We start from the raw sequence: 22305 nt of genomic DNA on the forward strand, positions 1-22305 counted from the left end.
TATTAACTCAACAAAAATGTAATCTCAGCGGTGGACAGTATTTACATGGTCATAAAAGAAAAACAATACATATGGATTTAACCAAAAATTTTAACATAGCGATATTGAGAAGATGGAGGTGGGTAGGTGGGGGTAGTATAGGAGACTGAAAAATCTCCCCTTACCTCTTAAAATGAATTAAAGGGCAGAAATATATGTATTTTATAAAGCAATATATATGTACATATGAAAGGAAACAGCTAAAAAAGTTAGTTACGTTTGGGGAATGGAACTTGGTGCCAAAGGTAAACCAAACAAATGATTGCTGTTTGGTTATAAGCCTTTGAAAGCTACTTTACTTTATATTTTATGGGTAGTTATAATATATCCAGGTTAGGATAAAGCAAAAAGAAATAAGATGGCAAAACACCCACATTTAAAAACAAAATTCTCTTGAAAATTTTATTAACATTGAATAACAATAAATCAGTCAGTATTTTCCACAGCCTTCATGAAGTTTTTGTCTTAAAAATGAAATTTACTTCATATGTCTTCATGTAAACCAATCAGTCAGACATGAATAAACTTTTATAATGAGTTTCTCAGAAACATCTTTTCAATATCAGTCTTTTTTTCTTGGAATGACAACAACAATAGTATTAAGATTTCTTTTTAATTCAAATGAACTGTTTTCAAGATTAATGGTTACTAGCAAATCTTGATTTTTATTACTCTAAGGCAAGATAGAAACATGATACTTTAAAATTTTCAATTTCCTATGAACCTATTCTATAGTAAAAAAATTATTTGGTATTAAGTGTTCTTTATGCTCAAATTCTAAAAGTAATCTTTAATCCCAACTGAACTTGGTACACCAAGATTTTAAAAAAAATTTTAATGATATTTACATAATAAATATAATTTTAATCACTCAGCTCTTCCTCATCACTGAAATACGCGCTCTTCTTTATCCTTGGGCGTCTTGAATCATCTGATGTTGAGGGACCCCCTGAACTGGGTTTCCATTTTTTCTGTTCTTCTTCAATTTTGGCTTGCTGTAATGTGATTCAGGAAACAAAACAAAACCAAACCAGGAGTCTGTTTAACATTATTTACAGTGTATTAATACAAAATATGGCAAAAACACACTATACATGCCAACAATCCCAACCTTCCAGCCCATGCGGACAATTCTACTTCATTAGGAGACCCCTCCTGCCCTCCCCGTTATGTCCCAGTGTTACTCAAAATTATTCTAGGCAACTTCTACTAATTAACAGGTACATGAAATGAAGCCTACTTGCCATCTTTGCTGGAAGTGTGAATGTTATATAAAATACATTAGTTAACTAAAAGGAAAAATAAATTAATTTATGTATTTGTAATTTATCAACTATAAACATTAAAATAAAGTAACTTTTTCAGAAAATTAGGAGATTATATGGCCTTTTACAAAAATGTTTCATATATTATTAGGACTTTAAATGGTCAAAAATAGGTTTTTGGCTTTGTTTTGAAGTGAAGTTTCAGTTAGAACATATCTTTTGATTTAATAAAATCTTCTCTGTTTGGCTAACTCACTTTGATCAAATATTTCTGATCAATTCCATAATGAAATCAGATTAAGATATTAAAAATGTTGTAGGGCCCTTAAAATCTAGAAAGAACTAATGGGAATTTTTCTATCACACTGCTCTAAAAACTTTAGAGAAACAGGCTGTCTCCTGAAGAGGTAAAGGGGAGAGATGAAGATTGCCATGAGATGATCAATAAAGTAAGCAAGGAGTATAAGATGATTAACCCAAGGCAGCTATGGCATTATTAAAAGAACTGGTAATACCTGGAAAGCTATGGCCTGACTAAGACTGTCAAGAGCAGGATCTTCCCCTTCATCTTCACTTTCTTCTACTTCTTCACTAAATTATTAAAAAAAAAAATCAGAATGTACTCAAGCAATAGCATAAAAACAAACAATACAATAATGTATTTAGTAAGAGTAACTATACATACATTTCTTCTTCTGGTTCAGGAATTTTCTTTTTTTTCTTTTTCTCTTTCTTCTTTGGAGGTTCCCGTTCTCCAAGCATATTTTTAGGACAGGCATAACTTAAGTGTCCGCTTTCCTTTTGTTTCACATTAAAAAGGAAAGGAAAAAAAGCTGTATTTATTGTGTTATTAACAGAAACTTGCTTGGTACCCATACCCTATGACTGAAGGTTTTAGAACTTAAAAAGAATACTGTCACAGTGGGAATGTACATGAAGAAATTAACAAAACCAACTACTTCAATATTTAAAAGGAAGAGATTATGATATTATAGCCCCCATTAAGCTACTTTAACAACAAGGGAATATTTTAGTAGTTTCACAAAGAACAAAAGAAGTATTCTTCCTTCAAACAAGATTCAGGGTGTAAAACAATTAGAAATTTAAATGGACCACCTACCTCAAATGTAAACATTTTAAGTTATTATTTGATAAAATGGGGATGAAACCTTCTTAACTTCTAAGATGCTGCTTAACATCATTTTAAAAACAAATGGACTCTCTCATTCTCTAAAATAAATAAATAAATCTTTAAAAAAAGGGGGGAGCACTTGCGTGTCACAGTTGGTTAAGCATCCAACTCTTGGTTTTGGCTCAGGTCATGATCTCAGGGTCGTAAGATCAAACCCTGCGTTGGGTTCCATGCTTAGCGTGAAGTCTGCTTAAGACACNNTTTCCCTCTGCCCTCCCTCTCCTTTCTGCCTGCTGCTCGCGCTCTCTCAAATAATCTTCAAAAAAAAGTAAAATTTAAAGTCTTTCTCACTTTTCCTATTAATTTCATTTTCCTCCCTTCATATCTAGATTATACCTGCACTGTCCAATTATGGTAGCCACTAACCATAATTCCCTTGTGACTACTGAGAACCTGTCTGAATTGATATGCACTGTAAGGGTAAGATACATCCTGGATTTTGAAGACAATAAGAAGAAAAGAATATAAAATACCTTAATTTTTGAAAATATTAATTACATATTTAAATGAGAGCATTTTGGATATATATTGGGTTATGATAATAAAAGATATTAATTTTTGCCTGTTTCTTTTTTTAATGTGGCAACTACACAAATCAGAATTACATTTATGGCTGGAGTAACATTATAATGAGCCATAACATGGTTCGGTAGTAAAACATGAGACAATGAACTATAATCTGAAGATTAGCTAAATACACTGCAGAATAATATGTAAGAGGAAGGGTGTGGAGAGAGACTGAACCAGGATTAGAAAAATAGAAGAGAAAAATAATCATGGTTTTCAAGTATATTTTAGAAAGCATCAAATAGACTGTGTACTTTATATATCTGGGGACATGGCTGAACTCGAGATGTTACTGTTAATGAACTGCTAAGCAAATGCACTTAGACAAGCATTTCCCAAACTGCTTTTGGAATAATGTCAACATATTCCATATATAAAAATGGTTTCATAATGAAGTAACTTAAAGGAAAACCAGGTTAAATAAATGCAAACATATTTTGGGGAGGGGAAAATCTAAGAAGTAAAAAAATGTACAAAGTGTAATATAACAAATTAATGAATCCATAATCTAAAAAGGTGGATTAACAGATTCACCCAGGATTTCTCAGATAGCTTGTTATTTACTGTGAATATGAGGATATATAGTAATCTATCTGACCATAACTACTCCTCCTTTCCTTCCTTTCTTCTTTTTCACAAAACTCAGGGCTCTGGAACACAGTTTCTTTTCTTTTCTTTTCTATATGAACTTTTATTTATTTTTTATATTAATATTTTTTTATTATATTATGTTAGTCACCATACAGTGCATCCCTAGTTTTTCATGTAAAGTTCCATGATTCCATCCTGATCAAAATACCAATGACATTTTTCAAAGAACTGGAACAAACAGCCCTTAAATTTGTGTGGAACCAGAAAAAGCCCTGAATAGCCAAGGAATTGTTGAAAAGGAAAAACAAAGCTGGGGGCAATACAATGCCGGATTTCAAGCTGTACTACAAAGCTGTGGTCACAAAGACAGCATGGTACTGGCACAAAAACAGACACATACACCAATGGAACAGAACAGAGAACCCAGAAATGGACCCTTGGCTCTTTGGGCAACTAATCTTTCACAAAGCAGGAAAAAACATCCAGTGGAAAAAAGACAGTCTCCTCAATAAATGGTGCTGGGAAAATTGGACAGCTACATGCAAAAGAATGAAACTTGACCACTCTCTCACAACATACACAAAGATAAACTCCAAATGGACGAAAGACCTCGATGTCAGACAGGAATCCATCAAAATCCTAGAGGAGAACATAGGCTGCAACCTCTTTGACATCAGCCACAGCAACTTTTTTCATGACACATCTCCAAAGGCAAGAGAAACAAAAGAAAAAATGAACTTGTGGGACTTCATCAAGATGAAAAGCTTCTGCACAGCCAAGGAAACAGTCAAAAACACTAAGAGGCAGCCCAGAGAATGGGAGAAGATATTTGCAAATGACACTACAGATAAAAGACTGGTTTCCAAGATCTACAAAGAACTTCTCAAACTCAATACACAAGAAACAAATAAACAAATTAAGAAATGGGCAGAAGATATGAACAGACACTTTTTCAATGAAGACATACAAATGGCTAACAGACACATGAAAAAACGTTCAACTTCATTAGCCATCAGGGAAATTCAAATCAAAACCACACTGAGATACCACCTTACACCAGTTAGAATGGCAAAAATTGACAAGGCAGGAAACAACAAATGTTGGAGAGGATGTGGAGAAAGGGGATCCCTCCTACATTGTTGGTGGGAATGCAAGTTGGTACAGCCACCTTGGAAAACAGTGTGGAGGTCCCTTGAAAAGTTAAAAATAGAGCTATCCTATGATCCAGCAATTGCACTACCAGGTATTTACCCCAAAGATACAGACGTAGTGAAGAGAAGGGCCATATGCACCCCAATGTTCATAGCAGCATTGTCCACAATAGCTAAATTGTGGAAGGAGCCGAGATGCCCTTCAACAGACGACTGGATTGAGAAGATGTGGTCCATATATACAATAGAATATTACTCAGCCATCAAAAAGAACAATTTCTCAACATTTGCTGCAACATGGACAGGACTGGAGGAGATAATGCTAAGCGAAATAAGTCAAGCAGAGAAAGACAATTATCATATGGTTTCACTCATTTATGGAACATAAGAAGTAGGAAGATCGGTAGGAGAAGAAAGGGAAGAAGAAAGGGGGGGGTAAACAGAAGGGGGAATGAACCATGGGAGACTATGGACTCTGGGAAACAAACTTAGGGCTTTGTGGGGGGGAATGTGGGAGAGTGGGATAGGCTGGTGATGGGTATTGAGGAGGGCACGTATTGGAAAACAGTTTCTAAAACATTAACTTAAGAGGTGTTAGAATCACAGGAATTGACAGAATATACCATCCGTCTGTTTATCTATCTTTTCAGGGAGGAAGGGGTAGAGTGTGGCAGTGAAGGAAATAACCCCAACCCATTTCTTTGTATCTTCCACTGATTCTATAGCCAGGAAAATGTCTCTCAGTAATCCTTTCCCCAGCTCTCCATTAGTACCTCTGGACCCTGTTTTTCAGGTATTTTATATAGGCATTTTGGAAACTGACAACGAGCCCCAGACTGATATTCTCTTGGTACCATCATTATTATGAGCCTTGTGCAAAACTGTTTTGTGGCTATATATTTTTCCTACTCACCAGAAGTTTAAATGGGTAATGATAAACTATAAGAACTAGCTAAGAAAATCTGGGAATAGTTCAGTTACAAATATTGGCAGTATTAATAGAAAAAAATAGCTTTTAAGACATATTATCCCAAACAGGATAGGTTGATCATATGATAATGTTTATACTGAACTGTGATGCTTAAACATTGGCAAGCTATTATAGGCACAAGCAGTATCTCATTAACCCAAAAATTTATGGGTCACTAAATCTTTCAAGACAATAAGTCATTAGTTTGGAGCTTTTTTTTTTTTTTTTTTTAAGATTTTATTTATTTGAGAGAGAGTGCGAGAGAGCACAAGCAGGGGGAGGAGCAGAGGGAGAGGGAGAAGCAGGCTCCCCGCTAAGCAGGGAGCCCCACGTGGGGCTTGATCCCAGGACCCTGGGATCACAACCTGAGCTGAAGGCAGACGCTTTACTGACTGAGCCACCCAGGCACCCCATTCCAGTGCTTTTTAATTTAACAGTTTTCAAAGATTTAGAAACTGGAGGAAATACCACTCTATATTACCTAACTCAGGTTGTCTTTACATACTACATTTCAATTGAGTTTACTTAGATGAGTCAAGATTCCCAAAGTAAAACAACTTTTATAACCTGAGCCACCCAGAAGCTTTAGAGAGCACAAATAAAACACTGATGTGAAAAATACCTTCAAACAAACTATGAAAAATTACATCAAATTTTAGGTATACTTACCCCACATTCATAACACTTAGATTTGTCAAAGTAGTTTCGTCTTCGGATGAACTCAGCTGCTCTTCCATTGTCGATAGCAATGCTTGCTTTTATCACTCTACCAAATAACTAAACCAGAGAAAAATGTAAATGCAGAAGGCTGTATTTCATTGAAACCTAAAACTACAGTTATTGGATTCCATTTCCTTAAACTTTCAATTCCATTTTATTTTAGATTACTTTATCAATTGCCTAGTCAGGTATGACAAATAACATCCTATAGAATAGATTCTTATTCCTTAGATTCTGCCAGTGTTTTGGGAACCAATATAGTTTTGACCTCTTTTCTGTAAGTTAAATACCCTCAAAATCTATTAATATCCATGACTTGATCATCTACTGTATCCCCACATTTTCGGCCTGGATGAGCAAAGGCTTTTGGATTAAAAATCTTGTTGGGAATGAATGGCTTACCTGTTTGTTGTTTATTGCCCTGGTACAGTTTTGTGCAGAGTCTTTATCCAAAAATAAAATAAATGCAACCCCTTTACTCTTCCTGGTATCTTTATCTTTCATTATAGTAACCCTTAAAGCATAAACAAATAGCCAGTTAAAAATAATGAGGCAGCAATAAACAGATATTAATAAGTACTTGGAAAACTCATGGGTTAGCAAAACATTTACAGAATAAGAGAAATCAATACAGTTGACAAATCAACTATTTCTTCAAAGTCATGGGATATCAAGAAGAATGGAAATGAGAAAATGTGAAACTCATTTAACAAAAGTGAGCACAGCTATGATAGAAGTACCTGAAAAGTCAAACATTAATGAGGTTGAAGGATGAAGTAAAGAGATTACAGAGACAACAAAATCTTGAAGAGTAAGCTTAATTCCTCTCTTCCACTAATGCCCTCACTCTGCAGAAACAAAATAAAACTGAGGTATTCCTTTCAACACAAAAAGTAAAATGATTTACTTACTTTTTTCTAGGCTTTAGAATCTAATTATATTCTTTTTTCCCTAATTATATTCTTAATATTCTCTTTTTAAAGTTTTAATTTAAATTCCAGTTAACATACAGTGTAATATTAGTTTCAGGTATACAATATAGTGATTCAACACTTCCACAGAACACCTGGTGCTCATCACAGCAAGTGCACTCCTTAATCCCTATCACCTTAAGAATCTCCAGTTCTGTGGTTCTTAGTCATACCATCCAAGGTACCTAAGTGATAGGGATTGTGCTAAGACCACAGAGCCTGTTCTTTCTCCTGATCCTTTATATATCCCTAGTCCTTGTGATCCTTGCTCATCATATGTCATTAAATGTAGTTTAAAAATCACTGTTCNNCAGGGATCTTCAGAGAAATGGCTGATTGCAAGGATGGATAGGGTAGGTACAAGATATTTAAAAATGTACTTAAAAAAAGGGAGTACTTAAAAAAAAAGTGGATGGGGCATGGCTCAGGAGTACAGAAGCCAGCTTAAAGGAGCTCTCATTGGCCAAACCTAGGACAATTTGAGTACCAAAACAAGTACAGTAATGAAATATAAACCACAGAAAAAAGTACGAATTTATAAGCCTGTATTAATAATAAATGGGGGAAAGGTATGGTTTTTGCTTACAGCAGAATGTCTAGGCAAGTGCTAGAGTTGGAAAATCACCATTTGCAACAACCATTGTAAAGAGTGGATCAGGCAAGATGATTTGTTGATGAGCAAATATTATCTAAAATGAAATTTCGGGGCATCTGGGTGGCTCGGTTGGTTAAGCGTCCAACTCTTGATTTTGGCTCAGGTCATGATCTCCGGGTTGTAAGACTGGACCTGTGTTGGGCTCTGTGCTCACTGGAAGCAGAGCCTGCTTAAGATTCTCTCTCTTCCTCTCCCTCTGCCCCTTCCCTCTACTCTCTCTTTAAAAATAAATAAGTCTTTAAAATAAAATTAAATAAAAAATGAATTTTTATGTGGAACAAGATATTTACATTGTCTTAAGAGTGTTTGTCACCAACTGTATTAGTTGCAAAGAAAAAAAAGTATGTATACAGTGGAGAAATTGGTCAACACCTTGACTGGGCCATCAAATCACTAATGAGGGATGCATGGACACTGTATAAATCCAGATGTGAAACCTTCCGAATACAACATCACCTATAAGTTACCGGCCAAGAGTATATAAAACCCCAATGTAATCATGAGGCAACATCAGGAAAACACAAAATGGGGGGGGGGGATGAGAGAGAACTATATTCTTTATAAATGTTCCAGATTAAAGGGGTTAAAAAATTATACACAACTAATCAATCATCGAACTTTACATCGGAAACCGGGAATGTACTGTATGGTGACTAACATAATATAATAAAAAAAAAAAATTTAAAAAAAAGGGGTTAAAAAAATAGGAGTTAAAATCAATATTTAACTCTAGACTGTACTAGAGGGGAAAAATTCTATGTGGGACATTATTAGGTAAACTGACAAAATTGGAACATGGATGATTGATTCAATAAACTATTTTATCAGTATAAATTTATGAATTTGGTAACCATACAATGACTATATAACTCTATTTTTAGGAAATACATACTTAAGTACTTAGGAGTAGAGGGCAATGATGTTTGTAACTTACGTTCAAATAATTCACAAAAACAAATTGTGTGTGTACATACATACATACATACACATGTGCATACACACACACACGGAGAGAGAGGGCAAATGATAAAGTAAATGGGGTAAAATGTTAACAGGTGAATCTAGGTAAAGGATATTTTGATGCTCTTTCTACTACTTTTGCAACTTTTTAAAATTTGCAATTATTTTCAAATAGTAAAAAAAAAGACAACGTTCAAGACAAAAAATAATTTTCTAAAACCTGAATTAACAGGAAAATAGGCAAGAGGACACAAGTAAATAAATAAATGGATATTTTATTTAACATTTTATTTCACATATTAAAATTTGTTCTAATTGGATTGGGTTTAGGTACTTAATTAGTCAGTGGAATGAAACTGGTAAGAAGATGCTACTATATTAAGAAAAGGGGTATCTTTTTTCATTCAAAAAGGAAACATAAGTTGAAATAATTTAGGGGAAAATGGGCAAAATGGTCTAGTTTCTCAGACGAGTGCATCTGTTCATGAGGTTTAGAAGTTGAAAGAAGCACTTGACAAAGCTTGTTTAGAGTCACCACAGTTATTGAGGATACAAAAGAAAGTTTTCAACCAATTTTGAAAGAAATACGAAGTAGTTACTTTTAACTTTTTGGAATTTTCATGATATTTGTGAAGGTCAGTTAAAGTCATTAATCATTTTTTTCCTAAAGTACTATTTTACAAGGGTTAGCTTTCGAAGTAATCCTGTTAATGATGTCTCTCATTGGTCCCGTTTTTCTCATTCTCACAGCTTTTCTTGTCCACAATGACTCTGCTATTTCAACAGTGTATTCTTACTAGTTCCCTTGATGTTAATGCTCTCATATGCCTCTGAGAGAATTTCTACTTAAGGAGTAAATAAAATCATGTCATTCTTCTCAAAAATCTTTAGTTCTGGGGCGCCTGGGTGGCACAGCGGTTAAGCGTCTGCCTTCGGCTCAGGGCGTGATCCCAGCGTTCTGGGATCGAGCCCCACATCAGGCTCCTCTGCTATGAGCCTGCTTCTTCCTCTCCCACTCCCCCTGCTGTGTTCCCTCTCTCGCTGGCTGTCTCTATCTCTGTCACATAAATAAATAAAATCTTAAAAAAAAAAAAATCTTTAGTTCTTCAGTTTGCCTATTCTTTGGTCTTGAATCAATATCCTCTATTATTTGGCTCCCACTTCCTTCATCTTTCACTACTTCTTACTCATAAACTGCGAGGGCTAGCAACAACAAACTACTCAATGTTCATGGAGCATGGCCAATACTTCTCCAAATTGATGCCTCTATTCACATGGCTTCTATCTCCTTTCAATTCTCAATCTTTGCCCATCAAAATTTTACTCATTCTTCAGAGCTCAGAACATGTCAGTTCTCTAATCTCTTTAACTGGAAATATTTTCTCTTCCTTCCTGCTTCTTAACAGAAGTCTGTTAATGTATAAACAATACCTCATCTGACCTATTTTAATATAAACTCCTTTAAGGTTGTCTCTGTAATTTCTATTATGCCTAGCTCAGTATGTTAAAACAAAAAGACAGATACAAATGTGAAACTGGTTTCTCAAGAATGCATCCATTTGTTTATTCAGGTGGTCAGTCCGTCACTCCATTAGCCTCAAGCCCAGGCACTTAAGGTCCTAGGACAAGGTTTTTAACTTCAGAAAAAAGCTTAAGAGTCTAGTGGTAAAGAGACCTGTAAACCAATTACAATACAATACTTTAACAGAGATACCTTCTATGGTAACAGAAAAAAAATAATTACACCAAAGATTCTATTCTCAAGTTTCTGGCAGGAGATGTACTCATTTAAGGACATAATATGAAACAGACACTATTCTGGCAAACCTGGGTGTCGTCCATAACACCCCTTTGTCACTTGCCCACCCCTTACATACAAAGTAAGTACATCATTAAATATTACCCATTTTACAGCCTAATGATCATCTGACCATCTCTCAAATCTGTCCAGCCTCTACCTCTCCACCTATACCATCTTAGTACACATTACTTCCCTAGGCTATGGTTATAGCTTTTTGACAGGTCTGCCAGCCTCTACTCTTGTTTCTCTCCAATCTAATCTCTACATTGAAGCCAGAATAAGCTTCTAAAAATTCAAATCATGTTCCTCCTTCATTTAATATTCTGTACTAGTGAATTCCTGGTATTCTTAGGATGAAAACCAAGTATCTTGTAACATGGCCAAGAAGCAAGATTAGGAACCTGCTTCTTTCTCTAGACCCATTTTGTGCTTTCTCCCTCTTGCTCACTCATCTCTAGTTATATTGGCCTTCTGTTTCTTGATCTCACTTTATTTTCTCTTGCCCTAGGGCCTTTGCACAAGGTATTCCCTCTACCTAAAATATTCTTCCCATTCTTTCTCCCTACTTAACTCTTACTGAGCCTCAAGATTTCAATTCAAAGGATACTGCTGTAGGTAAACCTACCCTGACTATCCAGACTAGTGCAGGTCTTCCCTCTTTATAGGTGCTTATAACTCTGTCTTTGACTTCATAGCATTCTCATGATTTATAATTATATGTTTGTATGGAAATTCATTCAGAGATTCTGACAGATGGGAAAAACCCAGAAAAGGTAATGGTATGGTTAAGGGAGCAGGCTCTGAAATCAAATTGTTGGATTTCATATTTTATCTCCACCACTAACTAGCAATATGTTTAAGTTTACTGTGTGCTTCAGTTTTGTTATTTATAATATTAGGATAACAGTATTTTACCTTAAAGGTAGTTGTGAGAATTTAATGAGTTAATACATTTAAGAAGATTAGAACAATGCCTAGCATATTTATGTGCTCTTGTTACATATCATCATTATTAGTGATCTGACTGGTAATAGTGATTATTCAAAATTCTGAAGATGCATGGGGCACCTGGGTGGCTCAGTTGGTTAAGCGTCTGCCTTCAGCTTGGGTCATGATATCAGGGTCCGGGGATCGGGCCCCACATTGGGCCCTCTGCTTGGCGGGAAGTCTGCTTCTCCCTCTTCCTCTGCCTCCTACCCCCTGCTCCTGCTGTCTGTCTCTCTTTCTCAAATAAATAAAAATCTTAAAATAAATTCTGAAGACCCAAAAATTTACCTAGAAGCATTCTTGATGATGTTCTTATCATTTATCCAAAGCTAGAAATAAATGCCAAGATAAATACACTCTAAATTCTTGGGATTTTAAATACAATTTCAAATTTATACCAGACTATATATTAGTTATAGTTAGAATGACAATACCTTGCTTTTACTTCTTTGCCCCGTAATATAGGTCCATGTTTTATTTAAAACAGTGAATGAAATATAAAAAATTCCTTTTATCCTTTCGTAACTCTCAGCTCCAACTGATATTATCATCCCTACCATTTCTGTATGTTTCCAATCTTTCTGATGATCTCTAAACTTTTTATGAGAGCAGAGAATATGTTTTCTATTTATCAGTCTCATAAGCACGTTGCATGTCATATGCATAGAAATATTTGTTTTTTTACATTCTACTTATTTGACAAATGAAATCCACTTCTGGTATACTTGATAACACACCTTCTAATAACCAAAATACATATTTAATCAGAGCCTTTATGTCTTATATTGGATAACAGAATCAGTTTTAGTTCTTAGTAATATGGTTAAGAAATTGTTGTTTAAATAAATTATGATATATAAAGGAATATCATAAGCTCATTAGATATAAGGGTGTATCTTTTAAGTACATGGTAAGATGTTTGTAGTATAATGTCAAGTTTTAAGAAAGACAATAAAATTCCATGTATAGAATTGAGTATTTAAAAAAATTGTCTGTACATGTTTATATATTCAGAAAAATGACCGAAATATACATAAAAACTTAAACAGTAATATTTTTTCTTTGTTATATCAAATATCTGTTTTATTGAAAAATAATCTTAAAAAATGGAGAAGTAAATTCAGATAAACTTTTAAATGAGGTTTCAAAATTTGATGTGAATACTTACTTTACAACTTTGCCATACTTGGAAAATATCTGAAACAAAAGACCACATAATAATTTACAATTTAATTTTAAATCATTAAATTTTCAGGTTCTATAAACTGACCACGTTCTTTGTTAAAGCTTGTGAAAAATTTTAGCCTTTATTCTATAAAGCATATATCTAGAAGATATTTTAGTGACTAGAATAATATTCATATTTTTGTTATTGGAGTCACAGGTATCTGCCCCAATTTCTAAATTTCTAACAAAAGAGTGCAAACAGAGGAAAAAAACCCACTGTTTATGTGTGGTAGACTGAAGGCATACACATTGCACAACTGCTTTGTTCCTGTGGTATATCCATGGCAATTATCAACCCCACCATAGCCCCAGAGAAACCATGTGCTTCAAATATCAATGCTGTGGAATATCCTCATTCCTAGCCAACCCCATTAAGCAATCACTGTTTCAGAAGACAGATCCTTAGACTGCTTATAAAACAAAACATAAAACAAAAAAGCTTCTGTAACAAAAATCCATTCCCATCAGTCTCCCTCCTTTTGCCCACTCTTAATTGTTGGTGGTTTTTTTACAGTTGGCCCTATCTTCCCTTTTACTTCTACAACCAAAGCAATCTCATCTATCTGTTTCAGCCACTACATATATGCTAATAGTTCCTATTTATTATGTCTTAGAAAGGTCTTTCAGAAATATTAATATACACAATTAATAATTGCATTTTATGATTAAGTTGTGTAATGCTGGAATGTAGTATAACTGGATTGCAGTATTAGGAACACTGAATCTTGAAGACCAAAACAGTCTTCTGTGTAACACTTTCTAATGGCTTCTCATTTCCCTCAGAGTACTTACCATTATCTATGTAGGCCCTATGCGGCCTCCCTGCATAGGCTTACCTGCCTCTGACTGCCTTTCCTCTCTCTCCACTTGATTTACTCAGTGCCTGACATGCTTTCTCCCCAGACATCTACACAGCTGTCTCTTACTTCCTTTAGGTTTTTATTCAGAAGTTACATTCTCAATAAGGGCTTTAGACCACTCATGTAACATTTCACCTCCATTCCCAGCCTGATATTTAATAACCTCCTTTATTTTTTCTTAGCATTAATTTAGTATCCAAAAAATATCATTTGACTTTTTTATATTTCATATTGTTTTATCTTGCTATGTCACTGATGTGTTCTAGTACCTCTAAGAGTGCTCAGCATATGGGAAGTGTTCAATAAATACAGACACATCTCTATTTTGATATAAGAAGCTAAAGTGCATCTTCTCCTTTATTCTTTGAGACTCAGGCTATCTCAGTTAAGTAATTAATCAAATACTATGTATCACCTATGCAGCATCTCTCTACTTAACATCTACCCAAAGAAGCAGAGAGAAAGGGGCACACTTGGAAGAAAGGATTCATGTCACTCCTTCCAGTTCCTCTCAACCACTTATCTGGAAGACAGGGACAGCAGGAAATTTTGTTCTCTGTAAGGTAAAGAGGTGAAAGAAGATGTTGGATTCCCCACCCCCCCATCACCCCATCCTGAATTGAAAACAACATTAAACTGTTAAGTTTCTGCCATATATATAAATTAAAACATCCTTTCAGAATTTGAGGGTTAGTAAAGGGATGTTTGCTTTCATCAGCCCTTTCCTCCAAAATCTCTACCCCACCAGTTTCCAAAAACCAAGTAAGCAAGCAGGAGAAATCGGTCTATCACAAGTTGCTTCCATTTCATTACAGTAGTTGTGTCTTCTATGTTTATAAAGAACTTGTTATTCTCTATGAAAGCACTGTAAACTCTCTGGAAATTACAAAATTGTCAATTTTTTTCTTATGTTTGCAATAGAGGTCTTTGCTATTGAAGACTCAAGTGCATTGTAATGTAGTTATTAAGAATTTTGCCAAAGAGGGGCGCCTGGGTGGCGCAGTCGTTAAGCATCTGCCTTTGGCTCAGGGCGTGATCCCAGTGTTCTGGGATCAAGCCCCACATCAGGCTCCTCTGCTGGGAGCCTGCTTCTTCCTCTCCCGCTCCCCATGCTTGTGTTCCCTCTCTCGCTGGCTGTCTCTCTGTCAAATAAATAAATAAATAAAATCTTAAAAAAAAAAAAAAAGAATTTTGCCAAAGAGAACTGTTTGCTTAAGCTACATCTGTACCTCAAATAAAGAATTCAGCAGACAATTGTACTAAAAGTTACTTACCCGGTATAAGTCATTGTTGGTTAGGGAAAAGGGCAAGTTGGATACATACACTGTGCTTTTACTTGGGGCCAATCCACCACTCATTTCTACAAAGGAAAACAAACCCAGAAGCAATCTAAACCAGGTATTCTTCATTCCAAGGAGAACCAATGTATACAATCATTGATTTAATTATGCCAGATTTAATACACCTTTTTCACTTTTTAGGATTAAAAACAATTACTCCAGCTGGGTGAATTAAGGAATTTCTTTTACCCAGATATTACTGAAAAGACCTTTCAGGTCTTTCTTTCAAGTAGACTCTTTAACCATTATAGTGCTGGATTATGGTATGAAGGCAGAATGTGTTTTAAACAGATAAATAAAAAATTCTGAGGCTTCACTTACCCTTCCCTCAGGCTAAGAGCAAAAAAGTGCTTTTGAAAAGGTTTAATACCTTGCCTACCACATCAGAAAGAACCTGCTAGCTCAGAAAGAACCTTAGCGGCACATTTTCCCTAATGCTTTGGTCTGAGGTACTTTATTGGTTGTCTTAATAGTTTTCTTTGCAGTGGTATTAAGAGAAAATTTTAACCTTACATTTTGATGATGATTCTTTCAAATCACTAATTTTGCATATTACTGTTAAATAATGAAATTATACATTTTACTGTATGAATAGGTTTCGGGGCCTTGAAAGATACTGACTTGTATATGTATTTTTAGTTTACAAATGTAATTTGTAATTAATTTTTATAGCGTATTTTACAAAGCAGATTATCCGTGAAAATTATATCGTGCTCAATAAGGTTCAAATTTCAATTTAAAAAGCTTGTGTGGTGTGTATTTGAGATGGGGTTGTAGGGGCCATCACAAATGGCAAAATATTGACCGTAAGACATACCAATTCGCGGAGTAATGGGAAAACTGCTTGATGCTTGAGATGTTTCCTGGGAATTTATTAGACAACTTCAGGAACTCAACATCTTAAAAGTTTCCCATTTGAAACCATGCGTTACCGTTCTGGTGAGAACTGCGAGGCCGGGCAACGGTAAATGGCCCGGAATAAAAAGGTTGGCGCGGGAGAGGGGCAAATCGTTTTCGCGGCCGGGTCTGGGAAGGGGCTCGCTGGTTGAAAGGCCGCAGCTGAGGAGGCGTTTACCTTTAGGTGGGGCGGGCCTGGGAGACTAGAGCGCGAGCCCTCGACTCAGCTGGGGCTCAACCCGGACTCTTCCTCGTCCCCCGCTGGGGCCTTGGCATTACGGGTCCTGGGAGGAGTCGGGCGCCGGAGACTAGAAAGCAGCGACAGCAACGCCTCTTCCTGGCTGTAGCTAGACCCAGGCTCCGGAGGCGGGCCCAAAGGCTGGCGCTTTTGCCGACGTCTTTGAGCGCGCCGGAAGTGCCTGCTAGGAGCGGGACGACGAGCCGACGACTACATTTACGGGGTCTCTCGGCGGCCCAGAGTCGGTGAGCGCATTTTACCTTCTCACGAGGTGGACAGGGTCGGGCTCGCGAGTTGCTGCGCCCGAGTCGAGCGGGCGGGCCGGGAGGGAGGTGTTTTCCGTGGTGGGACTTGGAGTCTCCCGTTGCATTTGAATCGTGCAATAATTCTGCCCTTGTGGTGGAGGGTGTAGAGACGCAGTGGAGTTTGGAATAAATGAAACTGTTGAGTCTGAGACACAGGTTTGCTTCTTTTTAGAGCCTTATCATGCAGAAAGAGGACTGAACTAGGTAACTTAAGTGACCCAAGATCAGTTAGGAAGTCGGTAAATTTAAAGAATGTGTTCGATGTACCCAGTTCAGTGTTTAGGCACTTTGAGAGTTACCAAAAAAGTGTAAAACAGGCCTTTTTCTGGCGGGTATCTCAGTCTAGTTGAGACAAGGTCAACTCGGATTCACAGAATGACTCATCTTGAGTTGGTATGGACAAATGTTGGACTACTTGGCGCCTTTTTCCGTCCTATTAATCTCTAATGGTCACACACAGCTTTTTCTCTTAAGAGGAGGTAAACGGGCCCGTCATTCCTACAGAAAAATCAGAAACTAATGCAAGGTAGTTTATACTTGTACCCACCAGCACACACAGACCAGGCCTCTAACCATTCCTTGGGAGCCTGCGTGCCAGCAGCCTGGAATCCAGAGCCTCTCCTGGAGTCTGCACAATCAATCCAGATTGAAGCCGATGTCTTCTAGAGAGAAGGAAGTGCATCCAGGGCGCACCTGAATTTTGAGAGGCCCGAATGCCTCCACATCCACCAGGGGACCGCTGGGACTAATTCTCTTGGCAAACTTGTGGCCAGCCAAAACTACCATGCTTCACATCCCCGTTATTTTTGGTTACCGCCCAAGATGTAAGCCCCTTTGGTCTTCTATGCTACACCTTCATCCCCATGCTGCTTTGTACTTCCTCTCCCTTGATTTAGGCTATCACTGCTTTTCCCTCCTTACACATTTCACCCCTCAACACAACAGCTGAGCTCGATGAAACCTCTATTCCCTGCTTAACAAACTCTTACATATTCTACCGCTTTATGGAAATGCTCTTTCATCTCCTGACCATAACTAACACTTGGCTTTTTGTCTTCTGCCCTTTCAGTTGAGTCCTTTCTCTGACACCTGAGTTTACGATTAAGTGACGGCCCCACCTGTATTGAACTGATTTCACACACACACACACACACACACACACACACACACACACACACCACCCCTTTGTGGAGGTTCTTTTCTCTCTGTGTGGCACTTCATTGCTCTGAACTTTCTTCTACCCCTTTCTGGATAATTCCTACACCTGCTAAGGGTTTCGATTTCCGTGTGACTTTCTCTGAGGGATATTTTGTAACTTCCCCCAGGGAGAGTTAGGTACCTTTGCCATGTGCTAAATGCCCTCTACTTTCCTCATCGTAGCATTTACCACATGTGTGCTAATTAATTGCTTGTCTCTTTGCCTTCTCTACTAAGCTAGGGACTATTATTTGTCCTGTTCTTTTCTTAATTCCAGTGCCCAATAGGCAGTGAGGTATTTCTTTGATTGCAGCTACTGCAGGTACAGTCTCAGAAGTCGGGCAGTTGACATGTTATCTGACTTTAAGATGTAAGAACCTTTGGAAAGGGGTCAGCTGCTACTTAGCTTCAGCTGATTGTGGCTGTGTGAGAATATGATTCCAGTGTTGGCAGAGCATGTAGGTTTTTCAATAAAGTTGGAAATACGCTTTTGGAAAGTGTTATCTCCCAGTTTTTAAGTGTTGTGAGTGGAATAACATTTTATTACAAACAAAATAAAAACAAAAAACTCCGGGCCAAACACGTTTCACATGCAGCATATCGATAAGTCACCAGTTTGGGATCCATTTTAGTGTGGTAGGGCTTAGAATTGGGGTTTGTGGAGAATACTAGATTTTGAGCTTGGTCTTCATAGGTGGTTGGAAGTTGAATGAGAGAATGGAAAGACGTACCGTAGTTTGAGAAATACATCAAACAACTCCAGGATGGTGTGTTTGTTACTTTGTGGCACAGTAAGGAGGCTGGCATGTATGATCTTTTTGCAGAGAACAGGTGTTGAGGTGAGACAGTAGAAAGACAGGGCAGAGGAGTTTGGATTTGTTACAGTTAATTGATGTGAAACAATTTGGATTCTTGATCAGGGAAGCTTCAGATAAGCATGAGATATTAGCAAAATTAACTGAGTATCCTTTTTTAAAGGTGGAATGGAGAGGAGAGCTGAGACTGGAAGGAGATTGAGCAGTTAGGATTGTAACCTTTATCCAGATGTGAAGTAAGATTTAGATTTGTAAACATAGGCAAACATCTGGTATTTTTATCAATTTTTATAATTTTAGTTACTTGGTCACTTAAATTGAGCAATCAAGAATCTCTTAAGTATTTAATACAGTATAGTGGGGCATATATAAGAAGTATCCTTAAAGCACTGAAAAGTAATTTGTGAAACTAGCAGAGAACAAAGTACTTTAAATTATACAGTGGTTATGAAACAATCAGTCTCCTTTCCTAAGCCTCATTCTCCTTTAATCTGTCTTGTATACTGCCAGGTTAATCTTCTGGAATGACATTTTTTTCCTACACCTTATTTCTAGACTTAGACGCCTGTAGTGACCTTCTCTTCTAGTTGCTTGCTTTGTATTGTTAGCATTTAATGCCCTTGAATGTGTTCTGTCTTTGCCTATTAACCTTTGTGAAGCAATGTGGTATGATGAAAAGGGGTTGGGATTTAAAGTCATGCAGAACTGAATGATTCCAGGCTTTGGCTCTTGGATTGAGTTTTTCAGAGCCTCTATGCCTTATCTGGAATAGGAGAGAGAATATTTACTAAAGGGGAGGAAATGAAAGCTTGTTGAATTCCTCTGCAAGGCTTACATTCCATTCCTTTGAAATGCAAATCTCCTGTTCTGATCAGTTCCATCATTCTCAGACACATCTTCCATAATTCTTTTACCTTTTTTTGGATTCCACTATCGTTCATCCACATTTAAGCAATCTCTCAAGACTCTAAATTTTCTTGGCTTTCTTCACTACCTACATTTATCTCCCTGAGCATGGAACAGTAATTTTAGTAGATAGTTTGCTCTATTTTGACCATGTTAATTGGCATCCGTGTTAGTTTTTTTCATAGACCTTCACTAATTATGTTCTAAAATTCATTTTTAATTTAGTTGTCTGGAATTTTAAGCATTTTCCAATAAAGAATAGTATTATCTAGTTTCTGGGTTGAAATCCTTTTAAAAGCTTCTTGCTTCAATTTAGGATGTCTGGAATATGTTTACCTTGCTTTAAGGTCAGTGAATCTCATACTGAGATGAGATAAGTTTAAGATTTTTTTTTTTTTAAGATTTTATTTATTAGAGAGCACAAGTAGGGCAAGGGGCAGAGGGAGAAGCAGGCAGTGAGCCCGACATGGAGCTTGATCCCAGGACCCTGAAATCTTGACTTGAGCCAAAGGCAGATGCTTAACCAAATGCGCCACCCAGGCACCCAAATTTAAGATTTTTAAAAAAGTGTCAGCATTCCACCACAGGCCAGTTATATAGGGATTTCAGAGGATAGGGCCTAAGCATTTGTATTTTTAAAGCTCTTTAGGCTGCCTGGGTGGCTCAGTTGGTTGAGCATCTGCCTTCAGCTCAGGTCATGATCTCAGGATCCTGGGATCAAGCCGCACATTGGGCTCTCTGCTCAGTGGTGAGTCTGCTTCTCCCTCTCCCTCTCCCTGTGTGATCTCTCTGGCTCTCACTCTCAAATAAATAAATAAGGTCTTAAAAAAAAAATAAAGCTCTTTAGATAATTCTAAGGTGCAGCCAGGGTAAAGCTCTTTAGAGGATTCTAAAGTGCAGCCACGGTAAAACACTGCTTTAGGTTCTAGAGCTAAAAGATTCTCATTGATAACCTTTTTCTCAAAAATGAAGCAGCATTCGTGTCATGAGAAATGTGTAGGAACCATAATTTTTTTTTTAATTTTTTTTTTTTAAGTAGTCTCTACACCCACTGTGGGGCTCAAACTCATAACCCTGAGATCAGGAGTCCCATGCTCTACAGACTGAGCCATCCGGGAGCCCCAGAAGCCATAATTTAATAGTATTCATTGGAAGTTTTCTGACTACAGGTTTGCCTCACTCTCTGAAACCTTTCATAAGCTGAATGGCATTAAGGAAAGAGTCAATTAATGCTTTGTAAACGCAGAAATCTTTGGATTTCTTTTGGTTAGTGAAAACAGGTACTAAAGTAGGTCTTTTGTAAAAGCGAAGTGGCATAAGGTGAATTTTGAGGTAGCAGGGGGAATATCTGTAATTAAAAGGTACCAATATTTAGGTTCCCCAGAATGGCTCATGTGGCGGGGAGATATCTATTTAATATGTCTATTTAATTGGCCAATATTTAATGAGTACCTTTACCCTGCTAAACATTAGGAGTAAGAGAAGTATGCAGTCATTGCCTTTGCAGTGATGTTTAATTTGGGAGGGAGGAGTGGAAGAAAAGTAAAGTGCATATGATGTTATATAGTACTATTATAGCAGGGTGCTTTAAGAAGCCCTAAGGAAGAACAAGTTTATTCTTACTGGAGAAAAGCTGACATTTAAGTTGAATCCTGAAAGAAGAGTAGAGGTTGAAGGCAGATAAGATATTCTAGGCAGAGGGGAAGTATGCCAAGCTGTTCGGGAAGTGGTAGGGGTGAAGCTGGAAAGGCAAAAGCAAGGTCATAAATAAGCCTTTTTTAAGGTTAGGGTTGAATCTTCATTCTTCAGTATATGGGGAACTACTGAGAGATTTTTAAATCAGGTGTCTTACCAGAATGAACATTCTGGCTACAATTTATAGGGTGACAGAGAAGCAGGGAGACAAGTGTTTTACTACTGGGGAGTCCAATAGCTAGACGAGGAACATCTGATATTTAGTGAGGAGATAGAAATAACTGGATTTAATGAATAGTTAGGTATGAAAAGTTTTGAGTCTTGGATGATTCAGGTTTCTGATTTATGCTGTTGGGTACAGGGTGTTGTCATTGAGTAAAATGGGGGAAGACAGGAGACAAAGCAGGTTTCTGAGAAGTGTGAAGAACTTTTGGCATATTGGGTTGCAGATATCTGTGAGACATCCTCTTGAGCAGAGTCAGGATGGAAGCGAAGATGTGGGAATCATTACCTAGAAGGGGCATGTTACCAGCATTAATAAAGTAACTCCATGAACACTGAGGACATACGTTGTGCAGAATGTTCTAGGCGCTTACCATTAATGAAGAACATAGAGATCTCTGTTTTCATATAGTTCATATTCTTAGTAGCAAGGGACCAATAATATGCATCAAGTATAAGTTATATAGTATCTTAAATGATTAGTGCTATGAAAAGAATAGCAAGATTGAGAGGGATCTGGTGGACAAATGACATTAAGAAGGTAATATTGAAGGATGAAGCTAACCGTGTAGATTCCTGGAGAAAAGCATTCTAGGTGGGGAATTGCCAGTGCAAATGCCTAATGGTCATCTAGAATATGAGGTCATATGTGACTTTTCTGTTCACTAACCATGGTTCACTATCAAAATAGTTACTGATGAAAATGAAAAGTGAAAGGAGAGGGCTTGGAAAGT

General features: G+C 37.0%; 2 protein-coding genes across 9 annotated transcripts in view; one reads left to right on the forward strand and one right to left on the reverse strand.

The window, feature by feature from the left end:
* Positions 1-417: 417 nt before the first annotated feature.
* Positions 418-16528, reverse strand: ZCRB1 (zinc finger CCHC-type and RNA binding motif containing 1). 2 transcript variants are annotated; one of them, XM_008704456.2, is made up of 8 exons: positions 16372-16528; positions 15231-15316; positions 13038-13066; positions 6898-7009; positions 6445-6552; positions 1990-2102; positions 1820-1895; positions 418-1034 (listed from the first exon to the last, which is right to left on the reverse strand). In XM_008704456.2, the coding sequence occupies exons 2-8, from the start codon at positions 15312-15314 to the stop codon at positions 903-905; spliced, it is 654 nt and encodes a 217-aa protein (XP_008702678.1). In that variant the 5' UTR covers positions 15315-15316; positions 16372-16528; the 3' UTR covers positions 418-902. The 2 variants fall into 2 exon arrangements, with proteins under 2 accessions (XP_008702678.1, XP_008702679.1); XM_008704457.2 differs by lacking the exon at positions 15231-15316 and having other exon boundaries at positions 16372-16524.
* Positions 16529-16574: 46 nt separating this feature from the next.
* The window catches only part of PPHLN1 (periphilin 1), a 136187-nt gene continuing 130456 nt past the window's right edge, over positions 16575-22305 (forward strand). For 2 of the 7 annotated variants that reach the window (XM_008704459.2, XM_040642351.1), the window contains exon 1: positions 16575-16676. Coding sequence is in view for 4 of the 7 variants with exons in the window: in XM_040642350.1 (XP_040498284.1) it covers positions 17521-17560 (40 nt within the window). In the remaining 3 variants the exon portion in view is untranslated. Of the gene's footprint in view, positions 16677-16799; positions 17561-22305 lie in introns of those variants that run through there. The other 5 variants (XM_008704458.2, XM_040642350.1, XM_040642348.1 and 2 more) reach the window with 5 other exon arrangements.

This window comes from Ursus maritimus, unplaced genomic scaffold (assembly GCF_017311325.1).
Source record: "Ursus maritimus isolate PB19 unplaced genomic scaffold, ASM1731132v1 scaffold_26, whole genome shotgun sequence".
NCBI classification, from domain to species: Eukaryota; Metazoa; Chordata; class Mammalia; order Carnivora; family Ursidae; genus Ursus; species Ursus maritimus.